Raw genomic sequence first — 15,185 nt, forward strand, 5'->3', positions numbered from 1 at the left:
GTTTGGACACTTGGCTGCCAAGCACCATGATCTATGCCCCAACACCCACAAGGCCCAAGGCTACCTGAAGAAACGGGCTGACACACGAATGGCAGCAACTCCTCATCCCACTTGCTCCTCTCTAGGGACCTGGGCTGTAAGGGAGCCTGGCGTGACCACTGCCACCCCAAGCAAGAAACAGGAGGGACAGAGCCGAGCTGGGTGTGGCCTGGCTGTTTATTCTGTGTCCAGGCCAGTGCAGTCCCAGGTGCCAGCCTTGGTGGCTTCTTTGGGGCATGGAGGGCTGTAGGGTTAAGGCCGGGGAGGGACAGGAGTAAAGTGCTTGCAGAGGCCCTGGGGCTTGGTCCCCACCGCCCTCCTGCTCTGGGGCAGCAAGGTGGGCACCCAGGGATGTGCAAACAGGACTCCGGCATGAGGGGGGAGTCCCTGGGGCCCTGTCAGGGTGCCCGGCTGGGCTGGGGGCCTGGAGAAGATGAGTCCAGAACTGATTGTCCGCTGATTGTCCTCTTGTCTTGGCTTGGTGGCCTAGGGCTCCTCCCTTCATCCAGGCTGCCTGTCCTGCCAGGACCTCACCTTCGGAGCCGCTGCAGCTGGGGACCACATGGGGAGGGGTCAAAGGGCCGAGACCACTGTAAGCGCCCCCCACTCACCTCCAGGCAGCTCACCTCATTTTCCACCAGGTTCCGCCGGTACAGCGCCTCCTTGGCAGCCTCCTGGGGAACAGAGGGACCACAGTGGGTTGAGGGGGTGCCTCTGCTGCCTGCCCTCCCTGCTGACCCTTGGACCCCTACTCACCCTGCTGCCGTCATTGCCCAGGCGCCGGGCAGCCTCTGTGTAGAACTGCAGCTGCCGTTCCAGTTGCGCTGCGTACTCTAGAGGGGGACACAAGGCTGCTGCCCTCCACACCGTGGGTGGCCCCACCCCTGCCCCCTGGATGCCCAACTCAAGCCCCCCCGCCCCCCAGAACGCCCATTCCGAACCCCGACTTTCTTTTTTCTTTTCTTTTTTTGGCAGAACTGGGGATTGAACTTGGGCCCTTGGGCTTGTGAGGGAAGCACTTATTCCACTGAGCCATCTCCCCAGCCCTGCCCCAACTTTCTTGATATGCATCCTGAAGCCCCTACCCCTTCGGATGCTAGCTCCCCCCTGCTCGAGCTGCACCCTCTGCCACTGGCTGCGCTGCACGATGTCTTGGTACTGCTGGGCTACCTCCGCAGGCACCGGCCGCCGTGCCTGCCTTAGAGCCAGGATCTGGGGAGGCAGAGGGGGGTGTGAGCTCCCAGCCCAGGGCCACACACACACACCCAGGCCTGCTATGCAGAGCCCAGAGGATAGGGACCTACCTTCCGTTCCAGCCGCTCCTGGTCAAAGGCCAGCACACTGAGGCTATGCAGTGGCCGGGCTGACCTAGGGGAAGTAGAAGAGATAGGGGCAGCAGGGAGTCCCCCACTATTCAATACACACACTGGGTATTGAGGCACCAGGGAAACAACTAAGACCCAGCCTGGGGGTGGTGCTGGCTGTACTCCCAGCCACTGTGAACCTGGTGCTTCCTGGAGGTGACAGCCAAGCTAGGATTAAGAAGACTGGGAACAAGGGAAGGGGAGAAAGGTCCTCAGGGGCTCGGAACACTCAGGAGAGCAGTGGAAACTACACATGGCTATGAGCCAACAAGAAGCAGTGAAGGAAGAGAAGTCTAGATAGACTGACAACGGCTCAGTCACAAAAAAGACCCTCTAGACGGGTGTGAGGTGGGTTTGTGGGCAGAAAAGGGCCAGTCTGGTTGGTGCCTGATGGGAAACCATTCCTAAGGACCTGTGAGATGCAGAGGGAATCTTCCCCATGCTGTGGCCCAGCTCCTACCTGTTCCCTGGCTCCCTAGAAGAGGCAGGCAGAAGAGGCGCCTTCCCTTTGGGTGCAGCAACCTGCTTCAGAGGAGAGACCCAGGCCTGTGAGTGCCAGTCGGTGGGCACCATGCTCCCTCCTGGGCGGGCGGCAGGCACTCACCGTGGGGGCAGCTGCAGGAGGGGGGTCTATGACCAGCCACCGCTCTGTGGTGGTCTCTAGCTGCTGGGCCGTCAGCGGCTCCCGGATCCTCACCATCACCTCCAGCCTCCCTCCTGTGGGCCGGCGACCATCCAGGACCTAAGTAAGAAGAGGGGACCCAGACATCCAGGAGCAGCTGGGTCAGCTGGGAGGCCAGCAGCAGGGAGGCCAGCGTCTGCTCACCTCCAGGATCTCGCGGACCTCACACGCTGTCTCCAGCGCGTCCAGCTTCAGCTGTGCTGTCCCCAGCACCCGGTCAGTCTTGAACAGCCCCCTGGGGGAGCAGAGCAGAGCAGCTGGCCCCATGCCCTGTGCCCCCAAACCCCACCCAGCTGCAGCCCCACTCACCCCTTGTGGACCACTTCAAACTTGATGCCCTTGGTCTGCAGAGCTCTGCGGAAGCCACGGTGGCTGCGGTTGATACAGAGTTTAAACTGCTCCTTGAACTCTAGGTGGGGAAGGAAGACAGAAGGGTCAGGCCTGGTCCTGGGCTCCTTCGCAGCTTCAGGACCACAAGGGGTGCCCCTGGCACACTCACCAGGGGAGTCCGTGTTCTTGACCACGCTGGTCTTGTCTTTCTGAGCTTCCTCCTGTGTTGGCAGAGGCAGGACAGATCTGAGCCCCATGTACGGCCTGGGACCCCCCTACCTGTCCTGCCTTCCTTGGCTGGCCACATACCACATTGGGATAGGGGAAGTCGAAGCGCACAAAGACGTCCAGGTCACCAGGGGACAAACCTGTAGGCAAGCCAGGTCAGAGCAGAAGTGGGGAGGGGTCCCCATCCCCCACTCACCTCCTGGCTGGCTCACCTGGGGGCGTGGGCAGGTTGATGCCCTTCACGATGAACAGGAGCATGTCATTGCTGCTGAGGTCAGGGAAGATCCTGGGGGTGTTGGTGGGAAGGAAAGAGAGGCACTTCAGCCCTGCCCCACCTATCCTCTCCCCATCCTCAGACCGGGCTGCAGGCAGAAAAACCCACCCTAGCCTCCAGGGCACCCTGAGCTTAAGAATCAGATAATGAGAGCTCCATGTTCAGGTCTGTCACTGTTGAACTCCTCGGGCCTTTCCTTAGTCTGCACACGTTTGGCACCTACCACACACAGGCCAGAGGGCTTGCTGCCACGAGCACCCCCCACTCCAGCTTTTTTCCAGTGCCAGGGACTGAACCCAGGGGCACTCTACCACTGAGCCACATACTCAGCCTTTTTTTATTGTTTGATTTGAAACAGGGTCTCAGCTACCCAGGTTGGCCCTGGACTTGTGATCCCCTTGCCTCAGCCTCCTGAGCACCACCATGCCTGGAAGGACCCTCCCTTTCTTTAGCAATATTTCTCAAGCTCTCTGTTATTCACTGACCACTGGTCCTGCTGTTGTGACCCTCTCTTCATAGGACAATATTTCTTGAGAACCCACTATGTGCTGGCTGGTAACTTAAGGACTGTGGGACCTTCTCATAATATTACTGCCAATGCACACACCTGCCAGGCAAGTACAAGGTCTTGAGTTAGATTCCTGCTACACCCTCTCCCAAAAAAATTCCTACAAGCACAGGCCAGTGCCCTATCCGCTGTGATGGGGGCTTCATACCTTTAAGAATAGTTCTTTCGGGGCTGGTGAGATGGCTCAGTGGTCTAAAGCACCTACTTAGAACAAACTAAGCTAAGCAAAGCACAGGGACCGCGGTACAATCCGCCAGCACCACATGCCAGCCATTCCCGCCCCCTGGTGGGCTGAGCTGGCCACACACACACACACACACACACAATAAATAAATAAATAAATAAATAAATAGTTCTTTCCTTTTTTTTTTTTTTTTTTGCAGAACTGGGAATTGAACTCAGATCCTTGCATTTGCCAGTCAAGTGCTTATCCTACTGAACCATCTCCCCAGCCCCAAGAATGTTTCTTGATCACCTACTATGCACTCAGCAGTGCCCCAGCTGTTGTACAAACTTCCCTTAATATCTCAAGCCCTACTAAGCACCAACCAGAGCCCCCACTGTTGAGGGACCTTCCTTTCATTTGATTATATTTCTTTTTCTTTCTTGGAGACAGGGTCTTGCTATTGAGTTCAGGCTCGTCCCTAACCCAGTCTGTAGCCCAGGCTGTCCTCTGAGGTGATCCTTCCAAGAGCCAGGATTACAGGTATGGTCGTACTTCGCTCTTTATTGTATTTCTTCAGCATCCAAGCTATAATAATCAGTGCCTGGGCTGCTTTAGGATCCCCTTTTACCTAATATTCCTTGAGTCCTACTAAGCCCCAGCCAGTGCCCAGCTACTGGGGACAAAAAGTAAACTGAGACAGACCCAAGCCTGTGCCCGGGAGCTGCTACTACTGCGACACCTAGTGAATTCATGATAGGAAAAGTATGCAACTCTGACAAGAATTCAGATGGGGGCAGAGCAGGGTGCAGGAGGGAATGCTTCACACAGTGGTTACAGAAGGCCCCTGGGGAGGTGATGGCATAGGTGATACCCAAAGATAAAGAGTTACCACGGGGGGGGGGGATTTGCTGGGGGCTGGGCAAAGGAAGCAGCAGGTACAGAGGCCCTGGGTGGGAGGGGTCTAGTTGGCAGCAAAAACCGAAGACAGCTCTGTGCCTAAGAGGCCAAGCAAAGGGGGACAGCTGGCAAAAAGGGGGTAGGAACCTGGGCCAGCTGTGTGCCCAATCTCATGGAGAGACACCATCCTGTCCTCAGGGCGTGGGATGCCTTAGCAGAAGCCAGGCTCAGTGACCACCAAACCAACACGCACCGCCACTCCCCATGGGTCACGGGCCCGCTGGACCAAGATACATCCTTGCCCACAGCACATCTCTGTTGCCTCTAAGTGTTTGTGCCCACTCCTGGTAACCTGTGGCTTGGGCCTCACACCTGCCCCAGAGCCTCTGCACGCTTTGCACTTCCATGCCCCTCCCCCAATTCTTCCTAGCAGAGGCAGGGCCTGCACACTCCTAGGCACATGGATCCCCAGGGAGAACTGGGGTCTTACTTGATGACGCTGAAGGTTCTCTGCTCAAAGCGGGCAATGGGGGTGGGCAGACCGCGGGCAAAGGCTTGTTTCAGGGTGTCCATGCTGCGCCTGCAGTCCTCGGCCAGCTTTTCGAACCTGCAGGGAAGGCTGCTCAGGCCCTGGCACAGGGGTAGGCTAGGGCCAGACTCGGGCTGGCAGGGTGTGTGGGGACACTTACTTGGTAGTCTCTGCGATGTTGCCCAGGTGTGTGAACTGGTTCGAGTGGTTCAGACACATCTGCAGGGTGGGCATGAAGTGGTGAGGCCAGGCAGCGGACTGGGCCCCAGGGACAGTGGCTGATGTGGCCGGGCCTTACCTCGTGCTGCTGCCTGATAAGCTTGGTGAGCTCGCCGTATCGCCGGGCGGCCTCCTGTGACAAGCCTGGGCCTGGTCGCTGGATCAGTGCGAAGTCATCCTTGTTCACAGGGGCGGGTGGCACCTGGGGAGGACGAGGTTGGTGGGGAGCAGCCCGCACACGGCTCTGTGGCTATGCCACTATCCCCCACACTTGAGCCTTCCACTTGGGGCTTGCTCGGTGGCGCTTGGGCAGGCCATCTTTATGTGTGCAGGCTGCGTTCTGGGGTTGGACATGCAATGGGGAACACGAGACGAAATCCCTTCTCTGTGAGGCTGACTTTCACTTGAGTGAAACGGATAACATCCTTAGGAAGGAAGTAGGCCAGTAAGAAGTCCTGGCACCTGTGCTCCCAGCACTCTGGGAGGCTGAGGCAGGAGGATCACAGGTTGAGTCTATCCTGAACAATTTAACAACACAGTGTCAACCTAAAAAGGATTTTTAAAAGGACTGGGGATGTAGGTCAGTACAGAGGCCCTAAATCCAATCCTCAGCACAGAACAAACCAACAAAAGCTCAGGTTAGCGGTAGGATGTAGTAGGAAGTGACCAGTTGCTACAAAGGGAGGAAGTGGGGATGGAGACAGAGGATTCTGAGGTAAGGAGAGCTGTTTTTGTTTTTGTTTTTCCAGATAGGGTCTTGCTATGTAGTTCAGGTTGGCTGGCCTTGAAACTCACTATGTGGCCTGGGTTCACCTCAAATATATGGTGATCCTCCTGCCTCAGCCTCCTGAGTGCTAGGGTGACAGGTGTGCATCACCACACCCAGAAGGGGGGATCTTAGGAGGCAGAAGCAGGGTTCACAAAAATGGGAAGAGTGGAGACTGAAGGAAGGTGAAGAGTGAGGTGAGCAGGCACCAGGGGGGACAGTGCCTCGGGGCTTACATAGCATGTGCAAAGGCCCCATGGTTAACTTCTGCATGGTGTCTGAGGACAGAGAAGAGGCCCGGGGGAGAGAGGAGGAGGTGAGCAGAAGGGACAGAAGGGAGGTGAAAGGGCAGATCATGCAGGGCTGGTGGGCCACAATGACAGCCTTGCATCGTGCGTTTCTTAGGGGCTCTCCAGCCAGAACATCTGCTCTGTGCAAATGCGGGGCTGCATCTGTTTTGTTCAAGCACAGGGCTGGGCATCTGGCACGTGCTCTGTGTATACTTCCTACCAGGTGCCACGGCATCATACAAGGAATCCTAACCGATCTTCTGTGAGGTGGGAGTCCACCATCCCTACCTCCCCACAAGAAAAGTGATGTTCTGGGCAAACAGTGCTGCCCAAACTGGCAGAATCAGTTAAGTGACCTCCACATTGCAACCTCTTCCCTGGCTGGGTGCACAGCAGCCCATTAATAGACTAGATTGGGGCTGGTGAGATGGCTCAGTGGTCTAAAGCACCTATGTAGAACAAGCTAAGCTAAGCAAAGCACAGGGACCGCGGTTCAATCCCCCAGCACCACATGCCAGCCAGCCCCGCCCCCTGGTGGGCTGAGCTGGCCACACACACACACACACAAAAATAAATAAATAAATAAATTAATTAAAAAAAAAAAGACTAGATTGTCCCAGGTTCCTTTGCAGCTAGGTAGTCATGTGATTTAGTTCTGGCCAATGAGAGACAAGCAAAAGGATATCACTTCCTTTAAAGGGAACTGCTCTGCGCTTATCTTTTTCACCTCTTCCCATGGGCTGGAACACACACATTAGTGATCTGCTTGGACCATGTGTGCAAGGACCACCCCTTAGGAAGGGCAGAGCAGCACAATGGAAGGAGCCTGGGCCCTTGTGCAAGACCTCCTGTTGCAGAGCCTAGCCTGCGGAGTGCTATATGCAACAACATGCACGTCTGCCCCATTTGGGCTGCATCTTATGGAGGTTCCCACGTGTTACAGTGGCTTAGCCTAACTGACTGATGTGACTCAGGTCCCACTGACCTGGAGCGCTCACCTTGGCGATGTCCACGGGCAGCCCATTGCGGGAGGCTTCCAGCATGGGCTCCAGCCCCTTGGCCTGGCGCAGGTGCATCTTGGCACCCTCCATGTCGTTCTTCTGCTTGGCGTGCAGGGCGGCCTGCAGCAACTGCTTCTTGCGGCCCTCCAGAAAGGCCAGCTGCTGCTGGGCTGTGGGCAGAGGGGCCTCTGTGGGGCTGCCCTGCCTAGCACTAGGCTGGCAGGCAGCAGAGATGGGGGAGACACCGACCTCTGGTGGATGTGCCCTTGGGGGCTGCTTTGGCTGCTGGAGCTGCTCCAGGCTGGGAGGCTCTTGAGGGCGGGGCCTTGGGCTGGGCTGTGGGAGCCGCAGGGCTGTTCAGCTGCTGAGGGACAGAGAAGCCAGGGCTTTCCCAGGGGCTGTGCTGAGCCCTTCCTTAGGTCAGAGTGCAGCATGACTGAGGACCAGCTCATTAGATGCCCCTACTCCTCTTGCTGACTCTACTACAAGAGCCCTGGAGGAAGGACTGCCCCCACGTCCACTGTGTGGACCAGAGCGCTGGGGCTCTGACTACCTGCGGTCTGGGGCCCAGTAGTGGCAGGACTGGATGTACAGCTGGTTCTGCCCAGCTTGTATGGACGTTCAAGACCCAGGTGCCTCCCCAGCTCAGGCCCAGGCCCTCGCACCTTCTTAGGAGCCTCATCCTCATCTTCCTCAGCCTCCTCATCCTGATTGGCCAGCTTCATGGCGGTCTCCAGAACCCCTACCAGGCTCTGCTGGGCAGCCTCAGGGGCCTCCAGGCCCTGGATGGGGGGAAAGCCTAGGCGGCGGTCAGGGTGCGGTCAGGGCCAGCAGCACCCACACCACTCTGGGGGAGACATGGTCACTCCCCTCACCTAGGAGTCTCGGGCTCTGAGTTCACATTGAACCCAGAGACCCACCAGCTGGGGTGCACGGCCACTCCAACCACCCTCCAGCCTCCTGGCATTTCTCAGTGGGTCCCAGGCCTTGACTGGACTCTTCACACACAAGTGTGGTGGCCTCTGTGAGGATCCTGGCCTGCACAGATCCTGAGGGCCACGGGGGTCCAACGGCACAGAGAACAATGCTCATGGAGACACAGAGGCAGCTCTGAGATCCCAAACACAGCTTCTAACCCAGTGGGGGGCTGGGAAAGCCCGGGCCTGATGACTGGGAAGGAACAGATCAAACAAAGGAGAGGGCAAGGTGGCAGAGGGCAGAAAGACTGCAGAAACAGCCCTCCTCACCAGGCATGGTGACCCCCACCTGTCAGCCCCACTGCTGGGAGGCTGAGGCAGAAAAGGCCATCCCAGGTTACGTTGTGTCTCTGAAAGAAACCTCACAAGAAGACTAGAAGGGTCGGGGAGATGGCTCAGTAGAATAAGCGCTTCCCTGGCAAGTACAAGGGCCTGAGTTCAATCTCTGGTTCCACCAAAAAAAAAAAAAAGAAGACTAGAGATGTAGCTCAGGGATAGAGTGCTTGCCTAGCAGGTATGAGGCCCTAGGTTCCACCCCAAGTGTTGCAAGACAAAGGACAAAAACTCCACTAACTTTGAGTGTCTGCTAACCTTCCTGGTGTAAATACTTTCATGGTGAGGTGTGACAAGCTTGCATAATTACTGCCTGCGTCACGTCGGGTGGCCTGCCCTGTACTAGGAACAGGATTGGTGCCCGTGGAGCCCCAAGGCTGGTGTGCAGGGGTACAACGGTGTGGCCAGTGCCTATGGGGCGGAACCTACCTGGGGGCACAGGCAGCTCTGCCACATCCACTGCTCGGCCGGCTTTGTGGGCCCGGATGGCATCTTGGTATTGCTACGGAGCACACAGGTGTCAGAAAGACTGAGGCGAGGTCTCAGGGTCCCCCACCCTGGACCCCCAGGCACCTTGACGATGCGCTCGTGCATGCGTGCCTTCCGCTGGTCACCCTTGGCCTTGGCCTGGGCTGCAGCCACCTGGTACCTCTCCATCCGCTGCTCCAGCGCCTCCAGGAGGGTCCTTGGGGCTGGTGGAACCTCTGGGCCAGAAAGGGCAGGGTTGATTTGGGTCCAGAGAAGGGGATTCAGGCCTCCTCAGCCTACTTACCCCAGAGGGCTGCAGTGGCCTACCTGGCACAGCGAGGGCTGGGGTGGGAACTGGAGCCTGCGGTGTCTGGGATGGTGGCTCTGGGGACAGCTGGTCTGGGGACAGAGGTCAAGGGTGATGAGGGGCTTGGCTGGCCAGTCTGCCCCGCAGGGGACTGTGGGCCTGGCCAGCAGGCAGCAGAGGGGGCAAGAGGGGTCCTCACTAGGCGGAGGGGGCAGGCGGGACAGGTCCACAGGCTCTCCTCGGCTCAGGGCCTCCAACACAGCGTCAAAGCTCTAGAGGAGGGAGGAGGAAAGTGGGTGCTGGGAGTGGCAGTGGAGGGGCCAGGATCTCATAGGCAGCAGCCTCACACTGCCCCTCCCCTTGCATCATTCTGGGGATGGAACTCAGGGCCTTCACATTGAGCGACACCCCTAGCCCCTTTTTAAATTTTTTAAGATAAGGTCTTACTAAATTGCCCAACTTTTGATCCTCCTGCCTCTGCCTCCCAGCATGTTGGGATTATAGGTGTGTGCCATTAGGCCTGGCTTCCTTGTGTTATCTTGCGCTGCTACTTCTGAGACTTATGCCCATTTTCCAGAGCAGGTAAACCAAGGCTCCAGGAGGTAAGGTGAACTAGAGTTAGGGGGTGACTGAGTTGGGACTCAAACTTGGGTCTTCCCGCCTTGATGCGGACAGCATCATGCCCTCTCCTCAGCCCTGGCCCTTAATCTGGACATACCTTGGCCATGCGGAAATGTCTGGTGGCAGCTGCAGCGTCTCCCTGCTGCTTGGCGTGGAGGGCAGCCAGCTTGTACTCGCGCTGGAGGCTCTGTAACTGGGCCAGGGGGCCAGAGCCGCAGGGACCTGCGAGGCAGAATGAGGTATAGAGGGCTGTGCAAGGGGTTTTCTTTCTTTTTTTTTTTTTAATTCTTTATCCATTTATTTATGTGTGTGTATGTGTGTGTGTGTGTGGCCAGCTCAGCCCACCAGGGGGCGGGGCTGGCTGGCATGTGGTGCTGGGGGATCGAACCGCAGTCCCTGTGCCTTGCTAAGTTTGCTCTAAGTAGGTGCTCCAGACCACTGAGCCATCTCACCAGCCCCAGTGTGCAAGGAGTTTTCTGATTGGGTCTCACCACCACAGCAGTTCTGAGCCCATTTTAGAGATGCAAAAACGAAGGCTAGTGGTGAGTGCTGGCGTGGCCAGCATGTGTGATGGGTTCCATCCCCACCACTGTTAAATACGTACATATGTACATACATACATACATAAATATTAAATAAAAAAAGGAAAACCTGAAGCTGACTCATCCTCAAGCCTGGGAGACTGAGTCACTGTCCTTTTGTCCCCAGAATTCCTGAAAGCTTACACATCTTCAGACAGACATCTGTCAGTTTTTTTTTTTTCTTTTTCTTTTTTTTTTTTTTTCTGTCTTTCTGAGACAGAAAGTCTTTCAAGCTGGCCTTGGGCTCACTTTGTACCCCAGGCTAGCCTTCAACTCACAGCGAGCCTCCTGCCTCAGCCTCTCAAGTGCTGGAATTACATGTATGTGCTACCATGCCCCACAAGTTTTCATCTTAAGATTCAAAAGTAGGGGCTGGGGAGATGGCTCAGTGGAATAAGCACTTCCCTGGCAAGTGCGAGAGCCTGAGTTCAATTCCTGGTTCTGCCAAAAAAAAAAAAAAAAAGATTCAAAAGTGGTTGAGGGGGCTGGTGAGATGGCTCAGTGGTCTAAAGCACCTACTTCTAACAAGCTTAGCAAAGCACAGGGACCCCGGTTCAATCCCCCAGCACCACACACCAGCCCGCCCCCGCCCCCTGGTGGGCTGAGCTGGCCACACACACACACATATAAATTTTAAAAGAAAAATCTTGGGGCCGGGGAGATGGCTCAGTAGAATAAGTGCTTGCCTGGCAAGCACAAGGGCCTGAGTTCAATCCCCGGTTCTGCCAAAAAAAAAAAAAAAAAAGAACAAGAAAAATCTTACATATACTGGCATTGTAGAGAGAATTGTTGAACCACTCTTTCATGATTTGGGGGAGTCATTTTTGATGCTGGGGAGGAAACTCAGGACAAAGTACACGGAGCACATGCTCTACCACTGGGCCACATGCCCCCGAGTCAGGGTCTCCTGCACACTTGAGCCACACTGCCCAGCCCTTTTTTCAGTTGTGTGTGTGTGTGTGTGTGTGTGTGTGTTTTGCAGTACCGGGGATTGAACTCAGGATCTTGAGCTAGCCAGGCAGGGGTTTATTCTACTGAGCTATCTCAGGGGTTTATTCTACTGAGCTATCTCCCTGGCCCTAGTTCTTCTGAGACAGAATCTTACTAATTTGCTAAGCTGCCTAGGCTAGGCCTGAACATGCAATATTCCCGCTTCAGCCTCCCAAAGTGCTGGGATGGTATTTGATCTATATGCTTTTAACTTTAAGGGAAAAAAAATACAATATAAAAATTTTTTTTAAATAAACTTTTTTTTTATACAAACAGATCTTTTTTAAAATTTTTTTTTATTTTTTATTTTATTTTTTTTAATTTTATTTATTTATTTGTGTGTGTGTGTGGCCAGCTCAGCCCACCAGGGGGCGGGGCTGGCTGGCATGTGGTGCTGGGGGATTGAACCGCAGTCCCTGTGCTTTGCTAAGCTTGTTCTAAGTAGGTGCTTTAGACCACTGAGCCATCTCACCAGCCCCTTAAATAAACTTTTAATTTAGCTCATTTTTAATTTTTTTCTGGTGATTTAAAATTAAAACTCACCAACATTCTCCTATTTTGTCTTTTTTATTGATTTTTTTTTTAAGTTATGGTAAAATAGATGTACCGTAAAGCACACCACCTTAACCATCTTTAAGTGTATCTCCAGTGGCATTAACCACACTGCTACGGGGCCGCTGTCACCACCATCCCTCTCCAGGGCTTCCTCATCCTCCCCAACTGCACCTCTGCCCCCCTCTGCACACCCTCTCATCCTTAGCCCCAGCACCCTCATTTTAACTTGTCTCCAATAACTGACAGCTGGGGCTGGTGAGATGGCTCAATGGTCTAAAGCACCTACTTAGAACAAGCTTAGCAAAGCACAGGGACTGCGGTTCAATCCCCCAGCACCACATGCCAGCCAGCCCTGCCCCCTGGTGGGCTGAGCTAGCCACACCTACACTCACAAAAATAAATAAATAAAAATTAAAAAATAAATAAATAAATAACTGACAGCTCTAGGCATCTCCAATAAACAGATTCACATCACCTCTGTCCATTACTGGCTTGGTTCACCTACCACCCTGTCCCAAGGTTTACTTGTGGTATAGAGTGTGACCAAATTTCCTCCCTTTTGAAGGCTAAGTAATACTCCATGGCATGGATGGACATTTTGTGCACCTCCCCATAGGTGGCCTGTGTCACTGTGGCCCTTGTCACCACTACCTGGAACCAGCTGGGGCTTAGCAGAGCCTGGGGAAGAAGTAGGAGTGGTGGGTGCGGGGCCTTCCAGGGCAGTCCTGGGCTCCAGGGTCGGTGGGTTGGCAGGGCCAGGCTGGAGGGGTGAGGGGTTGTGGCTGGCTGCTGAGGCCTTCCCCACAGCCACAGGTGGTGGGATGTCCTCCTCATCGATGGTGATGCCCTTCTGCACGGAGGCCAGCAGGCTTTCCAGTGTCTGGGACCAGAGAAGAGGGTGAGCTTGGGAGAGGCAGGGGGCATGGCATCAGTGTGGGGTCCTGGCCCTGCACCCCACCACTCACCTTCAGCCCCCGGTCGTAGCGCCGCATCTTGGCACTGTCCCCAGCCTGCCGGGCACTTTCAACTGCCAGCTGGTAGAGGGTCAGCCTATCCTGCAAAGTGGCCTCCAATCCTGGGCAGGGGGCTGAGGGCTTTGGCTGCAGCAGGGGTGGGAAGACGATTGGGAGTGATGTGGGCCATGCCTGCCACCCCTGCCCAGTGTGAATGCATGTTACCCCAGGCTAGCCACCCCCACCCTAGCAGGGACAAAATTTCAGTCTCTGTGGCGAGAACCGGGGCTCAAAGGAATCATGTCACCTGTCTTAGATCACGCAGCTGAAAAGTTATAGGAGTGACCCTCAAAGCCCAGGCTGTCTTTGAGGCTGTACCTGGGCCACAGGTAGTGGGGGCTCCACGGCCTTCTGCTCTTCTCCAAGGACCTCATTTAGCTCTGCCTGTGGGCAGGGACACATGGCCCAAGTGGGACACGAGAGCCTGCCAGACAGGTATAACGGGAGCAAAGGCTACCCCTGTCAGGAATGCTCACCAGCAGGTCGTCATCAGCTTCCACATCATCCTCGTCTGTCCCTTCTTCCTCCTCATCCGGGTCCTGCATGCACAACCTGGCCATCTTCTCAATAGCCTCCATAGGGAGGGGACCTGGTGGAAATGGAAAATCTGAGCTGGACTGACATCCTCCCCCTGTGGCCACCTCCCATTAAGCCAGCAGCACCCCACTGTCCCAAGTGCATGGTGTCACCCTGACCTGCCTCCTCAGATTTCCCTTGTGTGACCCATCCTCAGCTCTGCAGCAAGCGACCTGAGTTCCAAGCACGCTTCTGCAGCTTTCCACTGGGCAACTCTGAGCAGGTCGCTTTTCCTCTTTGGGCTTCATTTTCCCCGTTTCATGGGGATAACAGTACCTCCCTCATTGCTATGCTCTGGGGACCTCAGAAGGTCTAGAAGAGCACGCAGCAGTCCCCCTTGTCCACAGAAAACAGGTCCCACACACCACAAGGCTGTCTGGAGCCGCAGAGAGGAGGGAGCCCTTTATACCAAGGCTCTTCCTATACTCCTGCACCGCTGGCCTCTAGTACCAGGCCCATCTGTCCTCCCGTGCTTTATGCCCTAGTGTCTTCTTCTTCTTCTTTTTTTTTTTAATTTATTTATTTTATTTATTTATTTTTTTTATTTTTCAACAAATAATACACTGCATATATTCTTCTTAGTGGTTAATGCTAGTGTCTTCTTTACATCACTACTCCTGAGGTTTGGGGCCATTGCTGAGCTAAAAACAAAAGGCAAAGCATTACATGAACACACGCAGGGACAATATGCGATGGTCCATCTGATAACCTAGATCCTATGCATCTGCAGTTCCCTGTAGGGAAAAGGCCAAGCTCCCGCGCATGTGTAGTGCACTGTGTGTGTGAGACAGGAAGATCCCACACATGCACAATTCACAGCGGGGTCTGTGCTGCTGTGAGACCCTATGGGATGCAAAGCTCAGGGGGTGACTGGTGCCACGGGAGCAGCTGGGGACAGAGGAAACTTCACTCCCTTGCCGGGCTGGCCACTCACCTCCTGCTGTGTAGCTCTAGCCTATGTGGCTACTAAACCACTGAAGGGAAGGCAGCACCCACAGCCAGAATACCCTGGAAAAAGGGACATCCATGTCCCAGCCAGGAGGGTGTGAGAGTCCATCCCTCTCCTCAGAAGGGCAAATATGCAATTGAAAGGTGACTGTTGCTAGGGGTATAGCTCAGTGACACAGTGCCTGCCTGACAAGCTGCAATCCTGAGCCTGATATGTGGTAAAAAAGAAAGAAAGAAAGAAAGAAAGAAAGAAAGAAAGAAAGAAAGAAGGAAAATAAGAGCTTATTATTATTTCTTGAGTTTCCATTTATTATTTTTAGACCATAGTTGACTTTTTTTTTTTTTTTTTTTTTTTTTTTTGGTGGAACTAGGGATTGAACTCAGGCCCTTGTGCTTGCCAGGCAAGTGCTTATTCTACTGAGCCATCTCCCTGCCCTCAATGATGTAGTTTTCTTTCTTTCTT

At 54.8% G+C, this 15,185-nt stretch overlaps 1 protein-coding gene across 8 annotated transcripts in view; it reads right to left on the reverse strand.

Annotated features, from left to right (window-relative positions):
* Nucleotides 1–198: 198 nt before the first annotated feature.
* The window catches only part of Cc2d1a (coiled-coil and C2 domain containing 1A), an 18,576-nt gene continuing 3,589 nt past the window's right edge, over nucleotides 199–15,185 (reverse strand). Inside the window, exons 3-29 of one of the 8 annotated variants that reach the window (XM_023720207.1) lie at nucleotides 13,675–13,787; nucleotides 13,517–13,582; nucleotides 13,151–13,285; nucleotides 12,837–13,065; nucleotides 10,157–10,281; nucleotides 9,638–9,710; nucleotides 9,459–9,530; nucleotides 9,237–9,367; nucleotides 9,093–9,165; nucleotides 8,019–8,152; nucleotides 7,603–7,714; nucleotides 7,351–7,523; nucleotides 5,376–5,498; nucleotides 5,238–5,296; nucleotides 5,039–5,155; nucleotides 2,856–2,929; nucleotides 2,725–2,783; nucleotides 2,585–2,636; nucleotides 2,395–2,494; nucleotides 2,230–2,320; nucleotides 2,008–2,145; nucleotides 1,864–1,925; nucleotides 1,344–1,407; nucleotides 1,125–1,251; nucleotides 796–872; nucleotides 666–713; nucleotides 199–590 (exon numbers count right to left, since the gene is read on the reverse strand). In XM_023720207.1, the coding sequence (XP_023575975.1) occupies nucleotides 570–590; nucleotides 666–713; nucleotides 796–872; nucleotides 1,125–1,251; nucleotides 1,344–1,407; nucleotides 1,864–1,925; nucleotides 2,008–2,145; nucleotides 2,230–2,320; nucleotides 2,395–2,494; nucleotides 2,585–2,636; nucleotides 2,725–2,783; nucleotides 2,856–2,929; nucleotides 5,039–5,155; nucleotides 5,238–5,296; nucleotides 5,376–5,498; nucleotides 7,351–7,523; nucleotides 7,603–7,714; nucleotides 8,019–8,152; nucleotides 9,093–9,165; nucleotides 9,237–9,367; nucleotides 9,459–9,530; nucleotides 9,638–9,710; nucleotides 10,157–10,281; nucleotides 12,837–13,065; nucleotides 13,151–13,285; nucleotides 13,517–13,582; nucleotides 13,675–13,787 (2,648 nt within the window). In that variant the 3' untranslated portion in view covers nucleotides 199–569. Of the gene's footprint in view, nucleotides 591–665; nucleotides 714–795; nucleotides 873–1,124; nucleotides 1,252–1,343; nucleotides 1,408–1,863; nucleotides 1,929–2,007; nucleotides 2,146–2,229; nucleotides 2,321–2,394; nucleotides 2,495–2,584; nucleotides 2,637–2,724; nucleotides 2,784–2,855; nucleotides 2,930–5,038; nucleotides 5,156–5,237; nucleotides 5,297–5,375; nucleotides 5,499–7,350; nucleotides 7,524–7,602; nucleotides 7,718–8,018; nucleotides 8,153–9,092; nucleotides 9,166–9,236; nucleotides 9,368–9,458; nucleotides 9,531–9,637; nucleotides 9,711–10,156; nucleotides 10,282–12,830; nucleotides 13,066–13,150; nucleotides 13,286–13,516; nucleotides 13,583–13,674; nucleotides 13,788–15,185 lie in introns of all 8 variants that reach the window. The other 7 variants (XM_004635630.2, XM_023720205.1, XM_023720201.1 and 4 more) reach the window with 7 other exon arrangements.

This window comes from Octodon degus, unplaced genomic scaffold (assembly GCF_000260255.1).
Source record: "Octodon degus isolate 3935 unplaced genomic scaffold, OctDeg1.0 scaffold00073, whole genome shotgun sequence".
Classification (NCBI taxonomy): domain Eukaryota; kingdom Metazoa; phylum Chordata; class Mammalia; order Rodentia; family Octodontidae; genus Octodon; species Octodon degus.